This window comes from Hypomesus nipponensis, chromosome 19, assembly GCF_054491055.1.
Source record: "Hypomesus nipponensis isolate SF chromosome 19, ASM5449105v1, whole genome shotgun sequence".
NCBI classification, from domain to species: Eukaryota; Metazoa; Chordata; class Actinopteri; order Osmeriformes; family Osmeridae; genus Hypomesus; species Hypomesus nipponensis.
In genome coordinates this window covers 5,945,574-5,967,500 of record NC_140379.1, presented here as the reverse complement: position 1 = coordinate 5,967,500, position 21,927 = coordinate 5,945,574, and the positions used below count along the sequence as shown (strand labels likewise).

At 41.8% G+C, this 21,927-nt stretch overlaps 4 protein-coding genes across 5 annotated transcripts in view; all 4 read left to right on the top strand.

The window, feature by feature from the left end:
• The window catches only part of LOC146246703 (talin-2), a 65,756-nt gene extending 61,504 nt beyond the window's left edge, over positions 1-4,252 (top strand). Inside the window, exons 54-57 of the mRNA XM_084681879.1 lie at positions 367-555; positions 775-957; positions 1,064-1,189; positions 1,426-4,252. Of these exons, the coding sequence (XP_084538005.1) occupies positions 367-555; positions 775-957; positions 1,064-1,189; positions 1,426-1,554 (627 nt within the window). The 3' untranslated portion in view covers positions 1,555-4,252. The remainder of the gene's footprint in view (positions 1-366; positions 556-774; positions 958-1,063; positions 1,190-1,425) is intronic.
• Positions 4,253-7,974: 3,722 nt separating this feature from the next.
• On the top strand, positions 7,975-13,627 carry tpma (alpha-tropomyosin). Of its 2 annotated transcripts, XM_084682882.1 has the most exons (10): positions 7,976-8,207; positions 8,700-8,825; positions 10,614-10,747; positions 11,001-11,118; positions 11,564-11,634; positions 11,796-11,871; positions 11,999-12,061; positions 12,167-12,236; positions 12,857-12,935; positions 13,377-13,627. In XM_084682882.1, the coding sequence occupies exons 1-10, from the start codon at positions 8,094-8,096 to the stop codon at positions 13,378-13,380; spliced, it is 855 nt and encodes a 284-aa protein (XP_084539008.1). In that variant the 5' UTR covers positions 7,976-8,093; the 3' UTR covers positions 13,381-13,627. The 2 variants fall into 2 exon arrangements, with proteins under 2 accessions (XP_084539009.1, XP_084539008.1); XM_084682883.1 differs by lacking the exon at positions 13,377-13,627 and having other exon boundaries at positions 7,975-8,207; positions 12,857-12,939.
• A 2,412-nt stretch (positions 13,628-16,039) lies between these two features.
• On the top strand, positions 16,040-20,911 carry fbxo22 (F-box protein 22). The gene is made up of 7 exons (XM_084682881.1): positions 16,040-16,337; positions 16,728-16,860; positions 17,047-17,134; positions 17,355-17,453; positions 18,404-18,556; positions 18,708-18,873; positions 19,072-20,911. The coding sequence occupies exons 1-7, from the start codon at positions 16,210-16,212 to the stop codon at positions 19,463-19,465; spliced, it is 1,161 nt and encodes a 386-aa protein (XP_084539007.1). The 5' UTR covers positions 16,040-16,209; the 3' UTR covers positions 19,466-20,911.
• A 594-nt stretch (positions 20,912-21,505) lies between these two features.
• The window catches only part of LOC146246700 (transmembrane protein 266-like), a 29,747-nt gene continuing 29,325 nt past the window's right edge, over positions 21,506-21,927 (top strand). Inside the window, exon 1 of the mRNA XM_084682338.1 lies at positions 21,506-21,866. The gene's annotated coding sequence lies outside the window, so the exon portion shown is untranslated. The remainder of the gene's footprint in view (positions 21,867-21,927) is intronic.

Below are 21,927 nucleotides of genomic sequence, written 5' to 3'. Positions count from 1 at the left end.
CAGTCCAACTATATATCAAACATATTCCTACAGTGTCCCGCCCTGTCTACAGACATGTGCTCTGTGTGTGTATGTGCGTTTGCGCGCGAGCATATGGAGGTGTGTGACGGCGTGCGTGGGATCGCGAGCCAGAACTCATGTGGCCCTCGTGAGAAGTAGCCCTTGTCCTGTGTTTCTTACCCACCCTCGCTCTGTCGTCGTTTTTATCCTGAATACTTGGTTGAAGAAATGGAAGTCCAATATAATATATTCCTGACTATGTCCAGATGAAATGATATGGTTGTTAAAGTCTGGTTACTGGTTCATTTCTGGTTCTGACTGTGTTGCCCCCCCCCTCTCTCCTCCCCTGCCTCCCCCTCTCTCCAGCAAGCAGACGAGACTCTGAACTTCGAGGAACAGATCTTGGAGGCGGCCAAGTCCATCGCCGCGGCAACCAGTGCCCTGGTGAAATCGGCCTCTGCGGCTCAGCGGGAGCTGGTGGCCCAGGGAAAGGTGGGCTCCATCCCGGCCAACGCGCTGGATGATGGACAGTGGTCCCAAGGCCTCATCTCTGCGGTCAGTGTCGATATACACGCACACATGCATACACATATATACACACTCATACATACTATACATACACACAATCTTGTATTTTCATTAAAAAAAAATATATATATACATGTATACATACACACACACACACAAATCCTGTCTGGGGGAAAAAAAAACTGAAATGTTGCGGTGCCATATAGGGTTTGAACCCTCTCGTGTTTGTGTTCTCTCTACCTCCAGGCACGACTGGTTGCGGCCGCCACCAGTAACCTGTGCGAGGCAGCCAATGCCTCCGTTCAAGGCCACGCCAGCGAGGAGAAGCTCATCTCCTCCGCCAAGCAGGTGGCAGCCTCCACCGCTCAGCTCCTGGTGGCCTGCAAGGTTAAGGCAGACCAGGACTCGGAAGCCATGAGGAGATTACAGGTACATTAGGCTTCTTGAAAAAAAAAAAAAAAAAAGCAATGCTAACAAAACAAAATATTGTTTTGTATTTGTGGTGCTGTTATTCATGGCTTGCTTTTCCTCCAAGTCTGCTGGGAACGCAGTAAAGCGGGCTTCAGACAACCTTGTGCGGGCGGCCCAGAAGGCTGCCTTCGACAAGGCAGACGACAATAACGTGGTCGTCAAAACCAAGTTTGTGGGCGGGATTGCACAGGTGAGAATCCGGTCTTCATTACACGTTTACCATCCTCTCTAACAGCGCTTGCTTCTCGCAGGGAAGACTCCATTGTACCGGGGTACTTATGTCAAAGCACATAATCAAACATTCATATCTTTACATACACCATGGCTAATAGTTCTTGTTGCTTAGTGTGGCAGTACTATACTCTGTGCTGATTGAAGCGGAAGTCGGTGTGTCAGGTGTAATGAGCCTTGCTGTCTTGTTTCCAGATCATCGCAGCGCAGGAGGAGATGCTGAGGAAGGAGAGGGAGCTGGAGGAGGCCAGGAAGAAGCTGGCCCAGATCAGACAGCAGCAGTACAAGTTCCTGCCCAGCGAGCTCCGCGAGGACGAAAACTGACAAGGCTGCTACGAGACTATCCCGCCGCTGTGTGTGTGTGTGTGTGTGTGGGGCGGGGGTGTATGTGTGGGCGTGTGTCTGTATTTGTAGGCTGCATGGGCTAACCACGCACACAGGGGTGACCTAAATGATTGTTTATGTTGGTGCACAACGCGGCTCAGCTAAGCTGGCCTTTTCTGTGTTCCTGCTCTTTCAGCAGGGTTGAAGTCCAGATGTGGAGACTGAAATGTTCCTTTCGATTAGGAAGGGTCTTAAACCTCTAAGATTGTGTACCGATGTTTAAGCTTATCATACTGTACATACTTACTGTGGTACTTTTAAAAGCCTACTTGTCTTGCATAATTTACCAAAAAATAGTTCGGAAAGAGCATTTAACTGTCAAACTAAATTTGAAAGTACAGTTAACTGAATGGTGAGCAATTTACCTAGAACTGAACATTACTGTGGATCCAAGCCCTTAGACAGAGGAGCATGCAAAATAGTACAAGTATACACCAGACGTCCTTATTTTAACACAGACTTCTCTGGTTTGGTACAAATTTGGTGGTGCTTCAGTGCCAATAATTTGACTGATAATTTGGACTGTTGAGGTATTTGTACCATATTGGAGTACGACTAATGTTATTGTGGGGAAATACTAAAACATTGCAATACAAGCTAGTTAAGACACTTCTCATATAGATAAGTTGCAGACTTAAAAAAAAATCCCCATTTTAAACTAAGCTTCACTACAAATGTAAAATGTTGGTCAGTCTCTTACTATGGGTGTTTTTCTGTGTGATCCCTTAAGACTTATGACATCCTCTGTTCAAGTGTATTACAGTGTTTAACTCCAATAAATGCTCTGACCATAGACACTATAGGGGTTCATGTACTTTAGATAACATGTTTGTAGGTAAAGAAGCAGTTTAAGGAGAAGTGTACCGGAGCACACTTCTTCAGTGAGGTCAGAGAGCTGCATCAATCATACATGGACCATTGCATGCACAGGTCTCCCATTTCCTACTAAACATTTGCTAGTTTACAGTTACGTTTTGAGCCATACAGGAAGTACACGATGCAATAATACTAATGGTGCTTTAGAGGGCGTTGTTGTGTTCTATAACCTCAAGTGTGTCAAGCAAACCCTCCAAACACATGGTTTGCTGTTGGTGGGTACATAGTTCCCCCCAACCTTTGCAATATCAAAGAGACACCGTTTTAGAAACACCAATTATAACGTAAGCAAGGACTACTTATCATGCATTGTGAATTTTAGGCAGTTTTGCATTGATGCAAATATGTGACAAGTGTGAGATGTCAGCTACAGCAGGGTTTAGCACAAGCGTGTAGCGCATGCTTTCTATAATTCGAAAATTAAACTGTGGAGTGCTTTAGTGACACCTTAGACTTGAAAGAGTGAATGAATGAATTGACGGTCAATGTGGTTTCCTCTTCATCCACTATGCACCATGTACTGTGCCTCTGGTGGTTACTCTTCCCTGCTGGTTGACACAGTTTAACTCCACCTCTTTACATGGGTCCTTTTTAAAGAGGGGTTTTTTATGAGTGGCTTCAACACATCTGGATCGCTAGACTACATCTCATGCTCGTGGTGTTTTGCACGCGTCAGTCATTCTAAAGGTGCTCTGTGCGACTTCCTTGGATGTGCTATTGCAATATATTGACCTTGTGCTGACCAGGTTTGATTGTAGTGTTTGGTTCCCTAGTCTTTTTGACAGTGAGTGTATGCAGACAAAAGCATATTGTGAGGTTCTGCTCCAGCGTTGTCCAATGCATGGCTTTACCGATTTTACTAATTTCAGTCACAACCGGAAAGGATGGTTGTAGTCTGAGCTGCATATTAAATTACAATAATCCTACACAAACTACAAATAATACTTTTTGCAGGTATTCTTTTCTTTAGTTTGTGTGAAATTTGGTCTGGAGTTTGTATTTGCTGTTGAACACTGGTCCACTCATCTGGTATTTGTAGTTTATTAGTGCCTTAGTCTGTAGTCCATACAGCATCCGGTCTGTTTGAGTGACACTTTTGCCTCCACTGTTGTTAATGAGAGGTACTGATTATAAGTATTGCTTGTATCAATGGGTATTCAAAATTGGTATCTCACACATTGTCCAGTACTTAATTTTTTTTAACATACTCTGCAATTTGCCCCAGTTCTCTGCCTGCTGTGAACATGACTGTAGGTTCAAAAGAACGGTACATGTGTCAAAGTTAAATGTATTGCAGTGTAAAAAGCTCCACCAGTATATATAAGAATGTATATTATATATATGAAGACAACGCATTTTTGTACTGCATTCCATGGGCATGTACCCGACACGTTGGTATGTAACTACGGCAAATTGAATTTTTAGGTCTGTTACCTGATGTATGTTACCAGTAAAATCACTGAAGTTTTATGGATTTTCCTTTTTCTTCCTTTTTTGTCTTTAAGCCACTATAAACCTTTTTTTTGAATGATAAAGATAAGGATTTTAAGATATATATCTGTTGCTGTTAAGATTGTGACTTTTAAATGGTATTGAATAATATGTTCATACCTGTATGTTTTTTCCCTCAGCAGAATTCAATGACAGTGAAATGGCTACAGTAAAGATGGATATGAAGTAACATACAGTATGTAAACTATTTATCTGGCCACAAGAAAGATATTTTTTGTATTCAATGAAAATAAAGGGTTTCAAAGTAAACACACAAGCCTGCTTGTGTTCTGTGTGCTGCAAGTGGGTATGTGCTTTCAGTATTCAGGACAGGCTAACATTATGATCCCTGCAATCTCCTAGATTTATCCACAGCTTTGCTCCTTCCTCAGTTTCTCTTCAGAGGGAACACTCAAGCTGGCTTGACCTTACTCAGTCTTGTTGATTCTTTATGATGTTATAGTGCGAGTAGTTAACCGTAAAGCACAAAATGTACCCATTTTGTTCATAAACTGATTATAGGACACAAGTTAATACTGTATTGTAGTATGCATGTTGACAGGCCTGGCACCATCATTAAGGCCCAAGCATCACTATAGTAGCATATAAGGATGGTCATACCGTATTGGTGTACATACAGTACACAGATTTAGTAATTTTCCCCTGGTTGTGCATGGAAACTGTGGTTAACTTCAGTTATTTTTCCTCAAGAGGTCACATTTTGCAGGCAGTGCCGCTTTAAGTGTCTCCTCTGTGGAGTGAAATGGGTCCAATGGTAAGTCTTAGTCAGCGAGTCTTAGTGAGCTCTTGTTCTAATTTGGGCTGGAGCTGAGACCTGTGCTAATTTTGGCCCCACCTCTAAAATCTGAGGAGGCAACGTCAATTACACTGGCACAGCTGCTCCCAGTATAGGATTAAAGCGACAGTGTCCCTTGCTACCTTCAACTAACACGAGGGATCTCAGTACTGATTGGTTCCTCTTTAATTTCTGGCTGAATTAAAATGCCTGATCTATATGCACTAGACACAATAATGGTTTGGTAGTCAGGTTGGTTTTAACCATCCAGACTTTGAATGATCAGTTAAAGCCCAGAGTGACAGAAAGTCCTGTATATCAAAGACTGTTTTGTTTCATTTTTTAGATTGTTAGTTCCTGGGATTAGTTAGACTGCTGTACTTTTATACTTTTGATTGAAGATCCGTATATATTTATTGTTTGCACCTTCCGGCCACAGTAAACTCTGTGTTTGTGTGAACCTACATGGCAAATAAAACCAAATTCTGATTCTGATTCTGACTGTTTAGTAAAACATGTATTCAATTGGAGGCATAACATTTTCATAACATGTATGTGTCTGAACTGTATTACTCAGTTTACAGAGATCTGTCATCCCTATATTTTTTACTATTAGTTTTTTAACCATAATTACCATACTGTAGTTGTAGTTTATCCCTCTATCGAAACTCCCAAACAAGGCTTTTTTATTTGATATACAAATAAACTACTATGGCCTACTATGGTATAAACATGTCAAGCTCTTTGAATGTTATGTCATGAATGTGATGTGATGTTAAAGTCAATTCCGTCATGAAGTTGACTTTCCTCTAAGACTCCTTGACTATAGAGGCAGAATAACATACTAGTGACGTGACTTGCATTGCCACCTATACTATATGCTGCTGTCAGTGTTCAAATGCAGACATCGCACCCACTTGTCATCCAGATGACTTCAAGCTCCACTCATCCGAACCACAAAATGGTAAACAGGGAAGCTGTTGGCTAGTCGTGTGTGTCTTTCTCTCTTATTCCCCATCTCTCTCTGACTCAGAGGGTTTGAACAATCCACACACTTCTAGTTCTTCAGAGAATTTGGAGAAAGTTGAGACACCTGTCATTCTTTAAGCACCTCATCACACCCTGCGGCAACAGAACATTTATGAGTTAAAATAAAAGGTACAATAAATCAAAGTGCATGCAGGCACATCAGCAGGCAACCTCACACTAATAAGGACAACTGTCAGAGGTCCTGAGGGTCCACACAGTTTTTTTAAGATTACAACTATGTATCTCTCTCCAGTGTTTCAGGAAACATTCACCATACTAGGAATTCTTGGAATGTTTAACCTACATTCTATTGTCAGCCAGGGGCCACGAGACTGATTGAAGAATCTTTTACACAAGTAGATCCCAGTTATTCATTTATATGTAAAATAAATACGTTTTACATTACATATGTAACATACATCCAAACACAAACACCGTAAATAGTATGTATTGGATTCCAGTTGAACCTACATAATTGCCCATATTTTAAGTATGCACAGTTATAGAAGTAAATGTATACTATCACAGAGAGACCCTGTAAACAATTAAGAGATGTAAACATCACAAACACTGTCTCTCTTTTTACTATTGGCGAGATGGCATGGTTTCTGTTGTGAGCCTTTAGGATCTCCGTGCATGAAAGGCATGGCCACCTGTGGTGTTTAACAGTTGGACAAAGCCCAGGCGAACAAGAGTGACAACTGCCACACATTCGAAAAGATTCCCACCCCAAAGAATACCAGAGAGGGATGTCACACATTATCCAACATATTAACTTCTCAAACTGTACATCTTGTGTATTGCATTATACAATACATTATAATACATTTAGCATAAGGAATTGTGCCATACAGAACAGCGCTTTTTGGTTTCACCATCTACAACCATCTCAAGGGAGTTTTATCTAAGACAAGCCAAGGGTTTGGCCAAGTCTCCTTCGTTTGTAGTTGTTGTATACTAGGGGCAGTGCAGAACAGGTGGTCCCCAAGTCTGAAGATGCTAAAAATAACTCTCAAAAGCACACAAGAGCACAAGACGAGAGTCTCAAGAGATTGCAATGTGAAGATAATCTCAATGCTTCATTGGCATGATCTGTTTTGCTATGTTTCATAGTTTGCTCAGTATATTTCACTATAATGATTGGAACGATTGCTAAGTAAGATTTGTAAAAATGAACTACATATTAGGTTGACCTAATATTTTTGGTACATCTGTGGATCTAATTCATCATGTGTCAGGGTTCCTTAAGACGGAGGGGGCAGACCCTATGACCAATCCGAGTGCTTGCAGAGATCCTCTGTCCTGTCCCTACTGCGTATGGTAAACAGCTGAGGCTGTCACGACCCAGAAACCGTCACAGAAGGGGGATGGCTGAACTGTCAAAGCCCCTGTGTCTTTCACTGAAGCCCATTTGAGATAGCTCTCAAGCACTTATGATCTCAAAGAGGTTTGGGACAAGGTTAATGATGTACCGCAAGTAAACCTCACGCGATGTTTATACCTATCTGGTAACTTTTCAGACGGTGAACAATGCCCGGGGGGACTTCCTGACATGATCCTTTAGCCCCCACTGACAGAAACGCTTAGCCTGTAGCTAATGGGATAGCCCTCAGAGGGACAATGACTTTAAGGGGCTTAACCACCCCTTTGTGCAGCAAAGCACCTAATAATGTTTTAGTTTTAAATAAATTGTGCATGTGTCACATGTTCACTTTGCTTAATGTGGAGCCATTTTTTATTGACATTGAAGATCAATGGGTGTTTCGATATTGGTGTTACAAATAAGTGAGGACAAACATGTTTTAAATGTTTACAATAGTTTTGTTTCAGCAGTTTTTCTCCCACAAATGTAAGTGTTGCTGAAAGTTTTTGTTCTGTTCCCTTTTCATACTTCTTCAGTGATCTTGTCTCTGACTCCCGTGCGGCTGTGGTATTTTAGAAATAGGAACAGACGTCTTAGTGGGGGGGGGGGGGGCTCCTTGACTTTCTTGGTCCTTGTATAGTCATATAAGTTGTCAAATGTCTTGAGTAGCGAATCGCCGGGGAGATCCATAAAAAAGAAAGGGTCCGCAGAGGAGAGCAGCTGGAGTTGTTTCCAAAAACGTATTGGGTATCCAAGGGGGGATCCAGTGACTCCTCTTCGAAAGAACATATTTGACAGCCTACGTTTGGCGCGAGCTTGCACTCCAGCTTGGCATTCAGTGTGGTTCAGACGCTCGGAGCCTCTCATCCTTCTATTCACTTTCTTTTGTAACGGTTGACGCGGCAACCCTAACACTAAGCAGCCATGGATGCCATCAAGAAGAAGATGCAGATGCTCAAGCTCGACAAGGAGAATGCCTTGGACAGAGCTGAGCAGGCTGAGGGGGACAAGAAGGCAGCGGAGGACAGGAGCAAACAGGTCGGGATTGGGCGAGAAAGAGCGGTTTTACGCATGGTTGCCAGTTTCACTGTGCCTCAAGGGTTAGGGTGCCTGGCACCGAGTGCAATGGAACCTTCTCTGGATTAAATTCCTCAAAAGATCAAGAGGATCAATACAAATAAAAATGTCGAGTCACAATGGGAATATATTTTTTGGGGAAAGACCATAGGCTGTGCTGTATATTAAGTCGCCAATGTAATTGTTTGGTATAGATCAGCCTATAGGCCTATAATCATACGGCATTATTTCAGATTTGCTATTATAATGTTGGCTTGTGATTTTATGTATTATGTATTTAACTGTTAGACTTACAGATCATTTGGCACAAGTTGATGCATGACATTCCCCGTGAAAGGGTTTCACATTGTTTTTTTCTGCTCCTTTGTGTTTGTCTGTCTGTGCCATCGTGCTCTCGTGCGCTCCCAACTGCGTCTCATACTCTCCAACTAAACCTCCATCAACGACTGTCAGCTTGAGGATGACTTGGTAGCATTGCAGAAGAAGCTGAAGGGAACTGAGGATGAGTTGGACAAGTACTCCGAGGCCCTTAAGGATGCCCAGGAGAAACTGGAGCTCGCTGAGAAGAAAGCCGCGGATGTAAGTTTGGGGTGGCGCTGACTAGCCAAGGCCTACTCCACAGGCCTACTGTCCTTGGAGGCCCAATTAGATCCACGTTCACGTCCAAGTTCTCTCATATCATTTTCTGGCACACACAAGCAATTCTGTCAAGAAGTTATCAAGGATATATAGAGTTTATCCTAGGCCACTAGGAGGTATTGTTATTGAACCTATATACTAAAATTGCAGTTTGAGAGAGCTCGTTAAAGAAAGGACTTAAAAGGGCGGAGGGACAACAAATACCATAAATGCAAAGGAGGGTAAATTTAGCCATGCGCTGTATATGGTAAGGTCACACCTTACTGGTTTAGGCAATGCCCCTCCCGATAGTGTTCAGATCTAGGGGTCGTTAAGAATGTCTGCCAAATAGTTGTAATACTTCTGAAACAATTTCAGAAGTTGAAAAATGTTGTGCTCTAGTTTCATCCATCGTTTTGATCTTTCTTCTGAACGTAATTTAAAGGGTAACTTTTAGATGTCACAAATAGGCCTAATTCACGAGGCCTCATAATTGCTCAAGTAGCCTAACCTATGGTATAACTACGGATATTAACAATTATTATTTATACATGGTTATTCTTCTAATATTTTACAGGAAACTGTAGGCTATTATTTTATGCCGTCTTTATCAAACACAATATAAACACAATATTCACTTATGCATTTATATCTTATAAATAAATATAATAGGCCTTTATAGGCTATTATCCCAGGTTAGTTAAGAGGGTTTATGTTTTGCAGCATTCTGAAGAAATAATAAGCAAATTACCCGGGGAAATAAAGGATTTCACCAGCTTGGCCAGTAGGGGATGCTCTATAGATGCTTTATATAAATAAATGATCCACACGTTGCCTATTAATTATAATTTCTGGCACGAAATGAGGCTTTAAATTCACCCTATTCCGTCTCAGCAATGACGAGTTGTTTTGATGCAATGTAGCGCAATGTGAAAAATCCGTTACTTCCGGTATTTGCCCGTCCCATCTTTCACAGTAGCTGTAGATTACAAACAGGGCAGGGATCAGCCAACGTCTCGCATCCCAAGGAGTGCGTGTTGTACCAATAGACAGGATAAATCAGGGCGTATTTAAAACAGACAGACTGCATGTGAAATGGCTGGGGCGGCATCGTTGGAGGCTGTAAAAAGAAAAATAAAATCATTGCAAGAGCAGGCTGACGGCGCAGAAGATCTTGCTGCGAAGCTACAGAAGGAACTCTGTCTGGAGAGGGAAGCAAGGGAGTCCGTAAGCCGTTTATAATAATTTAAGACAATTAGTCTGCAGGCTACAGACAGTATTCGTGCAAATCTGTCAACAACATAATTGATCAGAATGCTAGAATCCAGGTGTTTCTTCTCCTTGCACAATCCTTGCAGTTTTTTCACATCATGTGACACACGCGCGTAAAATGATGTGGACATTATCAGACAGTCTAATAATAAGCTTTGAATTAACATCATATAGCCTAACGGCCTATAGCCACGTGAAGTTGTCTATCAGCACGCTATAGTCTCACAAGTGAGATCCAAACCTCCTTATCCGTATAGAAATATGTTTCAAATAGATGTGTTGCACAGTATCTTGAATTTATAAGACCTGTCAGTCGGTGATAAAGTCAAAGCCAGACTAGGAAAATCCGCCCAAAACACCCCCCTTAAGAACACACTATGGAAAATGTGCATAACAATATTCCAAATGTGTGTGTGTGTGAGCAAGATGGTGTTCTCCAGGTTGATTCTGCACTCTTTCTGTGGGGTTCTTCTGTAGGCTGAGAGCGATGTAGCTTCCTTGAACAGACGTATCCAGCTGGTTGAGGAGGAGTTGGATCGTGCACAGGAGCGTCTGGCCACAGCTCTGACAAAGCTGGAGGAGGCCGAGAAGGCGGCTGATGAGAGCGAGAGGTGGGCAGCACCACATAGACACACATATCAAATGCACCAGAACTACATTTACAGGAGAGATGTCTTGTCATTATGGCAAGTAAGTCGTTCCATTCATAACCAACCTATGGAAGCGTTTGTATCACTGCAGTACACCATACTGCACTGTATGACTTACAGTGTTGTACTGTACCGTAAACATTCTACTAACTTGATAAACGGGAGGGGCCATATCATGACCTGTTGTTATGTGTCCCCATCATTCCTTCTCTAGAGGCATGAAGGTTATTGAGAACAGGGCGATGAAGGACGAGGAGAAGATGGAGCTGCAGGAGATCCAGCTGAAGGAAGCCAAACACATTGCTGAGGAGGCAGATCGCAAATACGAGGAGGCGAGTGTCCTAACCTGGTCTCATCACACGCTGTAGTCACTGGACAATCGCTGTCTCTGGTGCCATTCAAGAAGTGGCAGATTTAAGGGGTGGCAAGGGGTGGCAGCTGCCACCCCAATAAATAAATACTGCCACCCCAATCTTCCCATGGAAAAATATTATTTGTACATGACAGAACATAAATAATATTAATGTTACTGTTTAATTTGAACTACAATGTTATAGCCTAATCATTTACCATAGGGAGTACCGTACCCCCCTACTTTGGGTTTTGATTCGCCTGCAGGAGGCCACCCAACAACTTCCTTCTGCCACCCCATTGCCACCCCGAATGAAAATTTCTAGATCTGCCGCTGCATTCAAGTGTCCGAGGAGAAGATACGTATGACTTCTGCTAATGCTGTTCTTAATCTAACCTGATGGTGTGTCCGTGCTGTGACTCCAGGTGGCTCGTAAGCTGGTGATCATTGAGAGTGACCTGGAACGTACAGAAGAGCGTGCTGAGCTGTCTGAGGGGTAGGCGCTTAGGAACACACTCAAACAGCCTGGACATTTACCAGCAACTTAGTGACACATACATTGTAGACATTTTCTGTCCTTTTTATTGTTTTTATTTGATTCAATTCTATTTGGGAGATCTCTTATTTTTGTTCTCTTATCTTTTCCTAAACTATTAGCAAATGCTCTGAGCTTGAGGAGGAGTTGAAAACGGTGACCAACAACCTGAAGTCTCTGGAGGCTCAGGCAGAGAAGGTAGGTGTCCTGCTTCAATATCGGGTTCCATATCATGCCGTCACAGTTGCTTAGAGTCAGTTACTCAAACTTATTATTGACTGAATGAATGGGTGAGTGTTTGACGTGCTACTTTATCCCACTACAGTACTCACAGAAGGAAGACAAGTATGAGGAGGAGATCAAGGTCCTGACAGACAAGCTGAAGGAGGTGAGTTCACGTTAGTGTTGCTGAGTTAGCAGGTGGGTTCTATGCATTGGAGGATGTCTTTGGTGTCATTATGGAAGTTATAAATGTTTGGTTTTCCTACTTCAGGCTGAGACCCGTGCTGAGTTCGCTGAGAGATCCGTCGCCAAGCTTGAGAAGACCATTGATGATCTGGAGGGTATGACTCTTTTTAAACGTTATTTTTCATACTTCTGTCGTTTTTGCTCATCAAAAATGTACACATATTACACAGAGACATGGGCTTTACTCCTCCACAGCATTATACCTTATTACCTTTCAGTTTCTATTTTCCTCAGGACTTCTCCCTTTAATGGTGTCATGTTATTTATCCAGTCAGCAGAGTATTGGAATATTTTCCTGGGCAAATATCTGCAGTCAGTTCTGTACTTGACAGACTGCCCCAGAGCAGCAGTCCACAGAGGCCTGCTGTAGTGTTGCAGTCAAAGACATTTCTCATACTACTGATGGTGTGACTCTGGTAGCTGTGAAAGGACAAGCATATGTGTGACATAATTTCCTGCTGGGTCTGAGGAATTTGATAGAGCAGCAGCCCATGTGCAGCCCATGTGCCAACCCTACACTTGTCACGTTTTGTTTTTTCGTCATTCCTTTATCCTTAATTTCAGTCTGTCTGTCTGGCAATCCTTTGGTTTTCCAATTTTTCCCCCTCTCTCTTTGCTATATCCTCCTGGTTGCTATCGTTCCATTCCTCCATCATCCCATCATCTTCCTCTCCTCCACGCCACCATTCTGATTTCCTGTGCAACCATTCAATAGATGAGCTGTATGCCCAGAAACTCAAGTACAAGGCCATCAGCGAGGAGCTGGATCACGCCCTCAACGACATGACCTCCATGTAATTCACCACCTGCTTGTGCCTGCGTGTGTCTTAGCCAACACCCTTCCCACTTACATTACACTGCTGCTCCCCTTAGTGGCATGTATGAATGCTGCAGTTCTTTAACTGACCTATATTAGTTGTTATACAACATTTATTCGGTTTGGCTATTTTTATAGTGGATTTACTTTTATAGTGCCCTGACAATTAGATTATTTGCTGTATTATTTATAACTTTCCAAAAGTATTTGCAGCTATTAGCTCTAGTGTCTAATGGCCAAATATCACCCAGAATAGAAATGCATGTTCGTTCTGCTTCATCACGTTCAGTACTTTTTCATCCCTCCTGTCCTTTACTTTGTTTTTGTTGTCTTCATTCTGCATGTTGTTCACTTTCCTTACTTTATTTCCACTTAAACCCATTCTGTTTTCCCCCATCTCTTTTTCTTCCCTCCACAGTTAAATGTTTTAAATCCCTCCATCCCAGACGCTTCCCACTGGTTGAGCGGCATCTATATATGCAGCATCGCCCACCTTCCTATTTCCTCTGTAAACGGCTTATCTGTCCTGTCTCACTGCTTGTTGGGCCTCCGCTGCCACCAGCATTCACGAGTCCATCTCTTGTACAGAACTTTGAGTCATTTTGCTTTCTGTAAAATAAACATTCTTCCATCTATGTCAGCCGTTCCCCCGATTCTCCTCCAACTTAATTTCTATTGTCTTGTCTTTTTTGTTTCTTTTTTTGTGTTTAATTTATTGTTGAGTAGCTTTGAATAAAATTGAAAGCTTCTCTTCCAGTTCTATGTTTGTGTATTTTGGGTAGATTTAGCTTGGGACTAGAATAGAAGTAAGTGAAAGTCCTCACAATTTCATTCATTGGATTCCAGACAAGTTTGTCAACACCCCGAGCTTTTTCTGATGGTGCTTGACTATATTGAAATAACAGCTGAGCTCTACAGTTGCATACTCAGTTGCATGTCTCTGTCAGTTGCCACCAAAGAAAAGACAGGATTTTCATACCTGTGTTTTATTCTTACCATAGTCGACATTGTCATAAAGCAGGACTGCTTCTGTTAATATAGTGAAGTTTATTTATTAGCACAGATGTTCAGAGGTGTTGTATCAGATGAAACACAAGGTACAGTAACCCTAACCCTGTATGTTGTTGTAAAGTGGGATGTCTTTGTGTTGATCTTTGACTAACTCTTGTTTGTCTTCTATATCTGTATGCTTCTCTCCTTTCATGCTTTCTGACTGTCTAGACCATCTGTACAAGCAGCTTGAGAAAAATCGTCTTCTTTCTAATGAATTAAGAATAGCCATGGACAATGATGCTTGAACTATTAGCCTACTGTTGTTGTTATTCTAGCTTTGTGCTCAAATGCAAATGACCACAGACATTTGTCTGATGCTGTGATAATAATTCAGGTTACAGTGGCTCTGACAGAATTTACAACAATAATTGAGCAAATATAGCCTATAAGGCACAATCAGCTCATATTTAAATTAATGTATGCATCAGAGAAATGAAATGCATGTTCATATCATGAAAGGCATGTCCACATTTCAGGTAAAAAAGGCAGATCCCACAGACCCATATGATGTCAATAAGGAACAGGCCTAATGAGCTAAAGGAATGAAAATCTATCAAATAGACCAATTTGCCCATACCAACCTTTTATTGCATACCTCTCAAAAAGTACATAGTATAAACTAGTAATTATGTTCATTAACCAATAGTACAGGATCATATAGTGGCTTAATCTCAGATTGTGAAACTGAAACAGAATGTACAGTAAGGCATTGTATGACATGATAGTGACAACTAACTGGATAATCAATCCTATAAGCAACCCACACTGGTCACCTTTGTGTGTACATTCAGTGTCAACAGTTTATTTTATAGTGGTCGTGCTTATGAATGGTCTGTGTGCCGCTTGCATTATCTTTAACAATGTTCACGTGCACAATGAACGTTAACAGATAAACTTCACATTTCATTTGACATGAAATATGCTGCATCCGATATTCACGTAGCTTGTTATGGCTTGGTCTATCTCCTCACTCTCCTGTGTATTCTCCTGTGCCCCTTCCTTGTCTACAATTCCCATTGGGCCCCGCGTTGGCGCCCCACTCAGAAAATGATAGGTACATTGGGGACATTACGCCGAAAGGTGTAGGATCTATAACAGCAAAAGGAACACACTAAAGCTGAGTTATGTTTAATTTTGTTACCTTTCATTAAAATACCGTTAGCCTGTTATTTTAATGCAGAATTTGCACATTGTGAACAATGAAAACGGCACATTATGTTGACCAAGGTTTTATGCGGTGTTTAAGATTTTGTGATCAGTTTACCATGTTTTATAGTAATTTCAAGTTTACAATATAGACTTCTAGTGATGTCAATAAGACAACTAGCCTCATATCTCATTCCAAACACGTAATTTATCTTTTCCTACACAATCATGTTTATTGGTGCTGTATTGGTGCAAATTGTATATGAATGTTATATAATAATGCTGTACTAGTAAAAGTTAAAAACCTATGTTTGTGTTTACTTCTATGTTATGACCTGGATTAGGGGAGGATATCAGACAACTCTGCCAGATAGGCCTACTATGTATGGGTTAAACTCTGATGTTTGTCTCAACAAATTGAACATTTTAAGATGTTAAATGTAACTGGATGAACTGTATTTATATGGAAGCAAATCAGTGACATCATGGATACCAAGTATTGCTTGCCTCAGACCGGCCGGCTCTCTCCTCAGACCCCAGGCTGTGATTGAATGATTGATATACATGTATGCATGTATGACTGCCTGTCAGAGTTTTGTTCTATTTGAATTCCTGAAGATTTAATTTTTTATGGAATTTTGGGGATCTGAACTTTACTCTTCGTATTTGAGGGGTTCTTATTTCAGGTTCGTATTTGAACCAGAATTTCCGAACCTCGAATTTTGGGATCGAAAATCTTTTCTTTTTTTTTACATTGAAAATAATTCAGATTTCCATTTTAAAGAGATTCGGGGGTGTTTAAATTTCAATATTAAGTATTAAATGCAAAGGGTTCAATTCAATACATTATGCCACTGATTTTGCTTTTTATTTATTTATCTAATTCTTTATCAATCTTGAGTCGTTAGTTGGTCTTACCGTCTTTGCTGGCGGGTTAGGCACAAATCACTAGGTGGCGGTGGTAGTCTAATTGTCGTACTGCTCCGTTGGAGAATTGCCTGGGTGAAAGGTGAAAGTAAGTAGCTCAAGCTAAAGGATTTCGAGAAGCAAAAATGGATGATGGATTTTTTTCAGGTGCTTTGCACGAAAGTAAGGCGGAATACGTACTGAGCAATGTTGCAGAAGTAGTTGAAAGAATATTGACATTCGTACCAACAAAGTCACTCCTTCGAATTGAAAGGTAAGTAGGCTTCTGCAAAGATACACATTGGTTCACGAGCGACTGTATAGCAAACTTAGCTAGCTAGCTAGTTAATGCTAGCTCTAGCTATGTCAGCTGGCTGGAGCAAGCTAATAGCTACGGAACTAGCTACGGTATCGTTAATTGCAAGTAGTATTATTTGTATTCAAGATAAGCTAGTCACGTACTTTAGTATGGCGTAGTCCTTTTTGAATGAGACATATTAGAAGCTGTAGCGTTACAGCCAAGTCGTTGGTTTGCCGGCTGTATTGTCTGCCAGTGTCACCCAGCTAGTTAGCTGTTAGCTAGTTAGCTAGCTGGCTAGGCAGTAACGAACAACGAAGGTAAAAGTTAGCTTGTGACATTGTGTGGTCGGTCTCCACTGTGCAGTGTCTGCAGACTGTGGAGGAATTGTGCCCGTAGAGTCCTAAGGACCCAACAGAAGCTAACGTGGATCTCAGCTTCAGGACCGTCAAACCCAGAAGGACACGCTCTGTGTCACAGTCTGGCTGATGAAGTGGAGGTAAGAATAATTTACTTAAAAATTGCAACCCACGTTGGAATAGCTGAACGGTCAAGATGCACTTCTGATATGTCAGTGGAGAGTTGACACACAGTGACTAATAGGTTTTCTGTAGGAATTCAAAAGTAAGCAGTGTGTTCAAACATTACTCAAAGGAATCTTTTATATTTCTACCTTATATTTCAGAATGTATTCCTGCTACCTAAAACAGTTCTGGTCATGGTTGACAGTGAAACCTTCAATGGGCAATACTGTTGCTTTAAGCAAAAGAAAGGTATGTTTCTCTGGCGAATCATGCTTTGAATATAGTGCTTTGAAAAATGCAAATTTTCTATGGTTCTGCCTCTGCTTGAAGGTAATTGACAACTGGAACATGTCATAGACATTTCATTGATGAGCCCTTGTGGGGAGTGTGAATACACCTTAATATCTGTACAACATTATATTAGTTTGATATGCTGTAGGCAATACATGTATACCTTGCCCCACTGCAGCACGGAAAAGCCATCAAAGTCCAGATACAGTGGAGGATCTGAGTCGGCTGTTCCCCACTGGGTGTGACGTCATGGGCATCGCAACCCCTGGGGTTGTTTGTAAGTGTTTCAGTTTTTCCTCATATCCAATCAAAGATGGCAATCTGGCTACCTCCTATAAGTCACATGCTGTATTTTCTGACAGGACTTTCTATTTACTTTGTATTTTGACTTTATATTTACACCCCCCCTCCCCACCCCACACACACACACATTTAATAGCACAGGTGGTCATATTTTTGTAGAAAGTTCGCATAGAACACTGTGTAGGCAGTTTTTATACATTGACTTAAACATAAACCGAAGTCTGCTCCCGAACTGTAGGCTAATTTGTAACAGAGGCGGGTGTCAGTTGAAGACAACCAAGTCGTTATCCCAGATGCAGCTGAATGATGCACTCTCTTCCGGTGGAGTATTTGAATGTTAACCATTTCGCTTAAGCATATCAGAGAGGAATGGGTCACCTGTCAGCTAGGGTTGTTGGACATTAATCTTCCTCCTGCCCCGTTGGTTCACTCTGCTCCAGAGTAGTGCCAGGGCTGTTAGACTGATAGATAGCCTTGTCTGCCCCCAGTCAGGCTTCCCCATTTCTGTGTATAATCACAGCCCTCTGTAGAAGTGACACTGAATCAGAATGTTTCCCCTCAAGCATGCTCAGATGCACTAGCTGTTCTCCTCGTCTATCAGGTTAAACAGCAGACAGGGTTGTTTGTGGTTACGCTGCCCTGCGGCATCATGGATCTGGGTCGTAGCAGGGTCAGTTTTCTTGACTTGAATGAAATGGAAACGGATTCTCAATCTCCTTAAAGCATTGATGGAGATTGAGTCAACCGCAGTTTATCCCAAGCAATGTTAAGCCGGCGCCCTAATATATAGTTGATTTAATTTAGAACACAGATTTAGGAAAAAGTGCAAGTGCTGCTTTTTTTCATCTGAAAAGATGCACTGAATCAAGAGAAAGATATTAGTAATATATATATATATATTTTTTTTTTCTACCCTCCCTCCAGTAACTCCCAGTGGCTCCCACTCTGGTCCTCCCCAGGAGCACCAGGAGGGGGAGGCAGGCTATGCCATCATGTTCCCCAGCATGGATGGAGTCAACATACGACCCTTCCACTTCTGCAAACAGACCATCTCCCAGACAGCCCTGGAAGAAGCAGGTGTGTTGCACATTGAAGTTATCTGAATAGCCACTCTGAACTAGCATTTCGTTTGTCTTGCTCATTAGCCAGAATTTGTTTGATTAAATTTAAACTCATCAAGTTTAGTCATCTTTATGTCTCACCTGTCCCTGCTCTCACATCCCTCCAGGGTTGGTGGACAACCCTGACTTGCGAGTGGTCCTGCTGTTTGGCTACGAGGCCTACAAGTCTGGTGCTGCTCGCTTCCTCAACCAGGTGTTGGAGCCTCTGGCCAAGAGCAAGGCTCTCATAGCTGGAGGACACGTGGAGAATGTCTTTGCCCCGGCAAGAGGATGGTCTGTTATAGACTCACTCAGTTCAGACTATAGGATGATCAGTGCTAAAATTCTGTGAATCATTTTTATATTGTGTATCGATACCTTCTTACCCAGGATTTTCTTAGTTGCTAATTTATTCAGTTCTGTGTTTGCTGTGCCCTTTATAGGATAACCTCCTACTGCTAAATGACTTTAGTCTGTCCCCCTTCTGTGTAGCTGTAACCAGGGCTCATACGGTGTAGTGGGGCTGGCCCTGAGCGGGCCCAAGATCCAGGGTGCCTCGGTCCTCCTGGAGCAGGACGTGAGCAGCCCCAAGGCGGCCGAGGCCACCATCCAGAGGCTGAAGGCAGCCAACCTCCCCGAGAGGAACACCCTGGGCTTCATGTTCGCCTGCGTGGGCCGCGGCCACAACTACTACAACAACCAGCGCAACGTGGAGGCCGACACCTTCCGTAAGGTATTCCCTAACATCCCCCTCTTTGGCTTTTTCGGGAACGGAGAGATTGGCTGTGACCGCATTGTCAAAGAGGACTACACGCTGCGCGATACCGACACTGACAGTCTGCAGCACGGATACACCACCGTAATGACTTTGGTTCACCTAGGCTGAGCTTGGCTCTGCAGCGACTGGACCTGCGTGTCTCTCAGGCACAGACATCCGAAGCAACAACGATATGGAGATAATGTTGTGTCGCCTCACAGCCAATGGTAGACGATGGTGCTATTGATGTATCATAGCTGTACTATTCAAGCTTGTGTTTGCCCAGTTACAACATTCAACTCAAGTTAATTCTGGCAAAATTGTGTTCTACCCAATTTAATTCAAGTTATGACCTTAGTTCAAATCTTGCGTTGTAGTTTTAAGACCTGAATACAAACTATTCTTGTTATTCTTATAAATGCGGATATTATCTCATTCCTCTGTCATGTTAGGGTTTATGGGGAGTTCTCCATGTACAAAATATATAAATGTATATTTGCCCCCCTGTGTAATGCACATATTCCAAGCATATCCAACTTGTACTCTGGACCAGATTGTTTGTTGGACGTGTGGTCAGATAAGTTGTCTACACAAATACATTAAACCCCAAACTAAAGATTTCAGAATGGGCACTTTTAGTCTGGCAATATTGGAAAAGAGCTTTTGCACAAATCAAGACTGTCTAGATCTGAGTGTTTTCCCTTCATGTATAAAGGCATTTATATATTTTCTCCCTGTGTAACATTCACAGGAATCTTAGATATTCAAAACGTATTCTACCTAAGAAGACTCACACGATTATTTAAGTGGTGGAACCTTCCATCGTCGCTCTCTTTGGATCTTTCCATGTGAGCCGGTCAAAACATGTGGTAATACTTTGGAACTAAATGTTTTACGGTTGTATTTTCTGGTCTGGTTTCACTTGAATTATTCTTCTGTCCACAGGGTAGGGTATTCCACTCTGATGTGAGCATAGTGGATATACTGAACTATGTCAGTACAAAAAAAGGGAGGTTTGATGTGGCATAATGATGCAGAAGACATTAGTTTGTTGTGAAACTTTTTTTTTTCAAGCCTATCAGATCAAGTCTTAACATTTAGATAATGAGACTGAAACCTACTTGCACAAAACCTATTTGTAATTAGATATTTTGGTTCATGTAAAATCTTCCCCTCATGAGCCATTCAAGTTTGCACCTTTTTCATATAGTATGCTGTTTCTGTTTTGTTAAGATGACAGTACTGAGGAATAACGTTTTGTATAGGCTACACGTAAACACAATTTTGATGTTTTGAAATCAATGTGCAATTGACTAACCAATATAAATTGGGCCTCACATTTTGATTTCTCATTTATATGAATCTATATTAGTCATTTAGAACAACATTGTTATAGACCTCACAATTTTCCATTACTTTTACACAATCTTTTAAAACGGTTCAACTGTACCGTGAATCTGTAAATATATATATGACTGAGCAAATTGTTGAAGTTAACCTCTTATTTTCTATATGTGCCAAATTCTGATGTATTTCATTCTCGCCTCAATAAATGACAGCCGCTATTTAAGTTGCTTTTGTACCATATACCTTTATAAAATTAAAGACAATTATTGATCTAATTTCCGTCTGAATTATATCAATAATTTTCTTTATTTCTACACGCAAAACCTATCCTGTAAGTATGCTTGGTTCAGCACAGGACCAGGCATGATCGAAACGGGCTACGGAGACGTTCTGAATTTGATTGATGTAGACTACGTTTTAACCATCGACTGGCTAATCCTGTTGAATGACAAACGGTTAAGCCAATTGGTATGAAGGCAATTTATGTTCGCATAGTTTTTTTTTTATATTTAAGAAACATAAAATACGCTATACTGAGAGGCATTCTAGACGGCATAATCATAGAAACATGTGCGGGTAAATTCATCGTTTATTTTGGTGTCTTTGGAGATTATTTTTTTTCTCAGATCTAATTGATCGTGACCAAAGTCATGCAAATGTTATGCCGCGCGCGAACGACAATGTTTCGATGGGGTTTGATTGGAAATATTATTTACTCAAACTGCTTCTAGAGGGGTATCACGAGTACAGCTCGAGGTTGATCACAAATTCAGCACCTGGACAGCTCCTTTCTGAGGTCTATATTCGGCTGCAGGAGTCCCTGCTGCGCTCGCGGGGGAAACCCTCAGTAGCGAATCCGGAGCAGAGTGCACACAACGTTCTACTCCACGCGCAAGGATGCAGTTAGCTGGTTATTTGGTCAGTCAGAGACACTTCATTCGATCTTGCTGAATGACGATGCTTACATTAAGTCTCGAGTACTCTCGTTTTGCATTGGATTCTAAGCAGCAGCTGAAGCGGCATCGGAAGGGGTGCTTTTCAAGAGAGAAAGTGCTAAAGCTAGCAGCCCACACATTGCGAGGCTGGTGCTTCACTTACGCTGATCATCACCGAGGGAGACATCATCATCAGCACGGGACAACGGGAGACACGATTAGACTGTCAACAATGTAAATCAAGACAGGTAGGTCGTTTGGTCCAACTGAATAATTGATTCTACTTTCTCGGGGCTCCCCAGTGTAGAA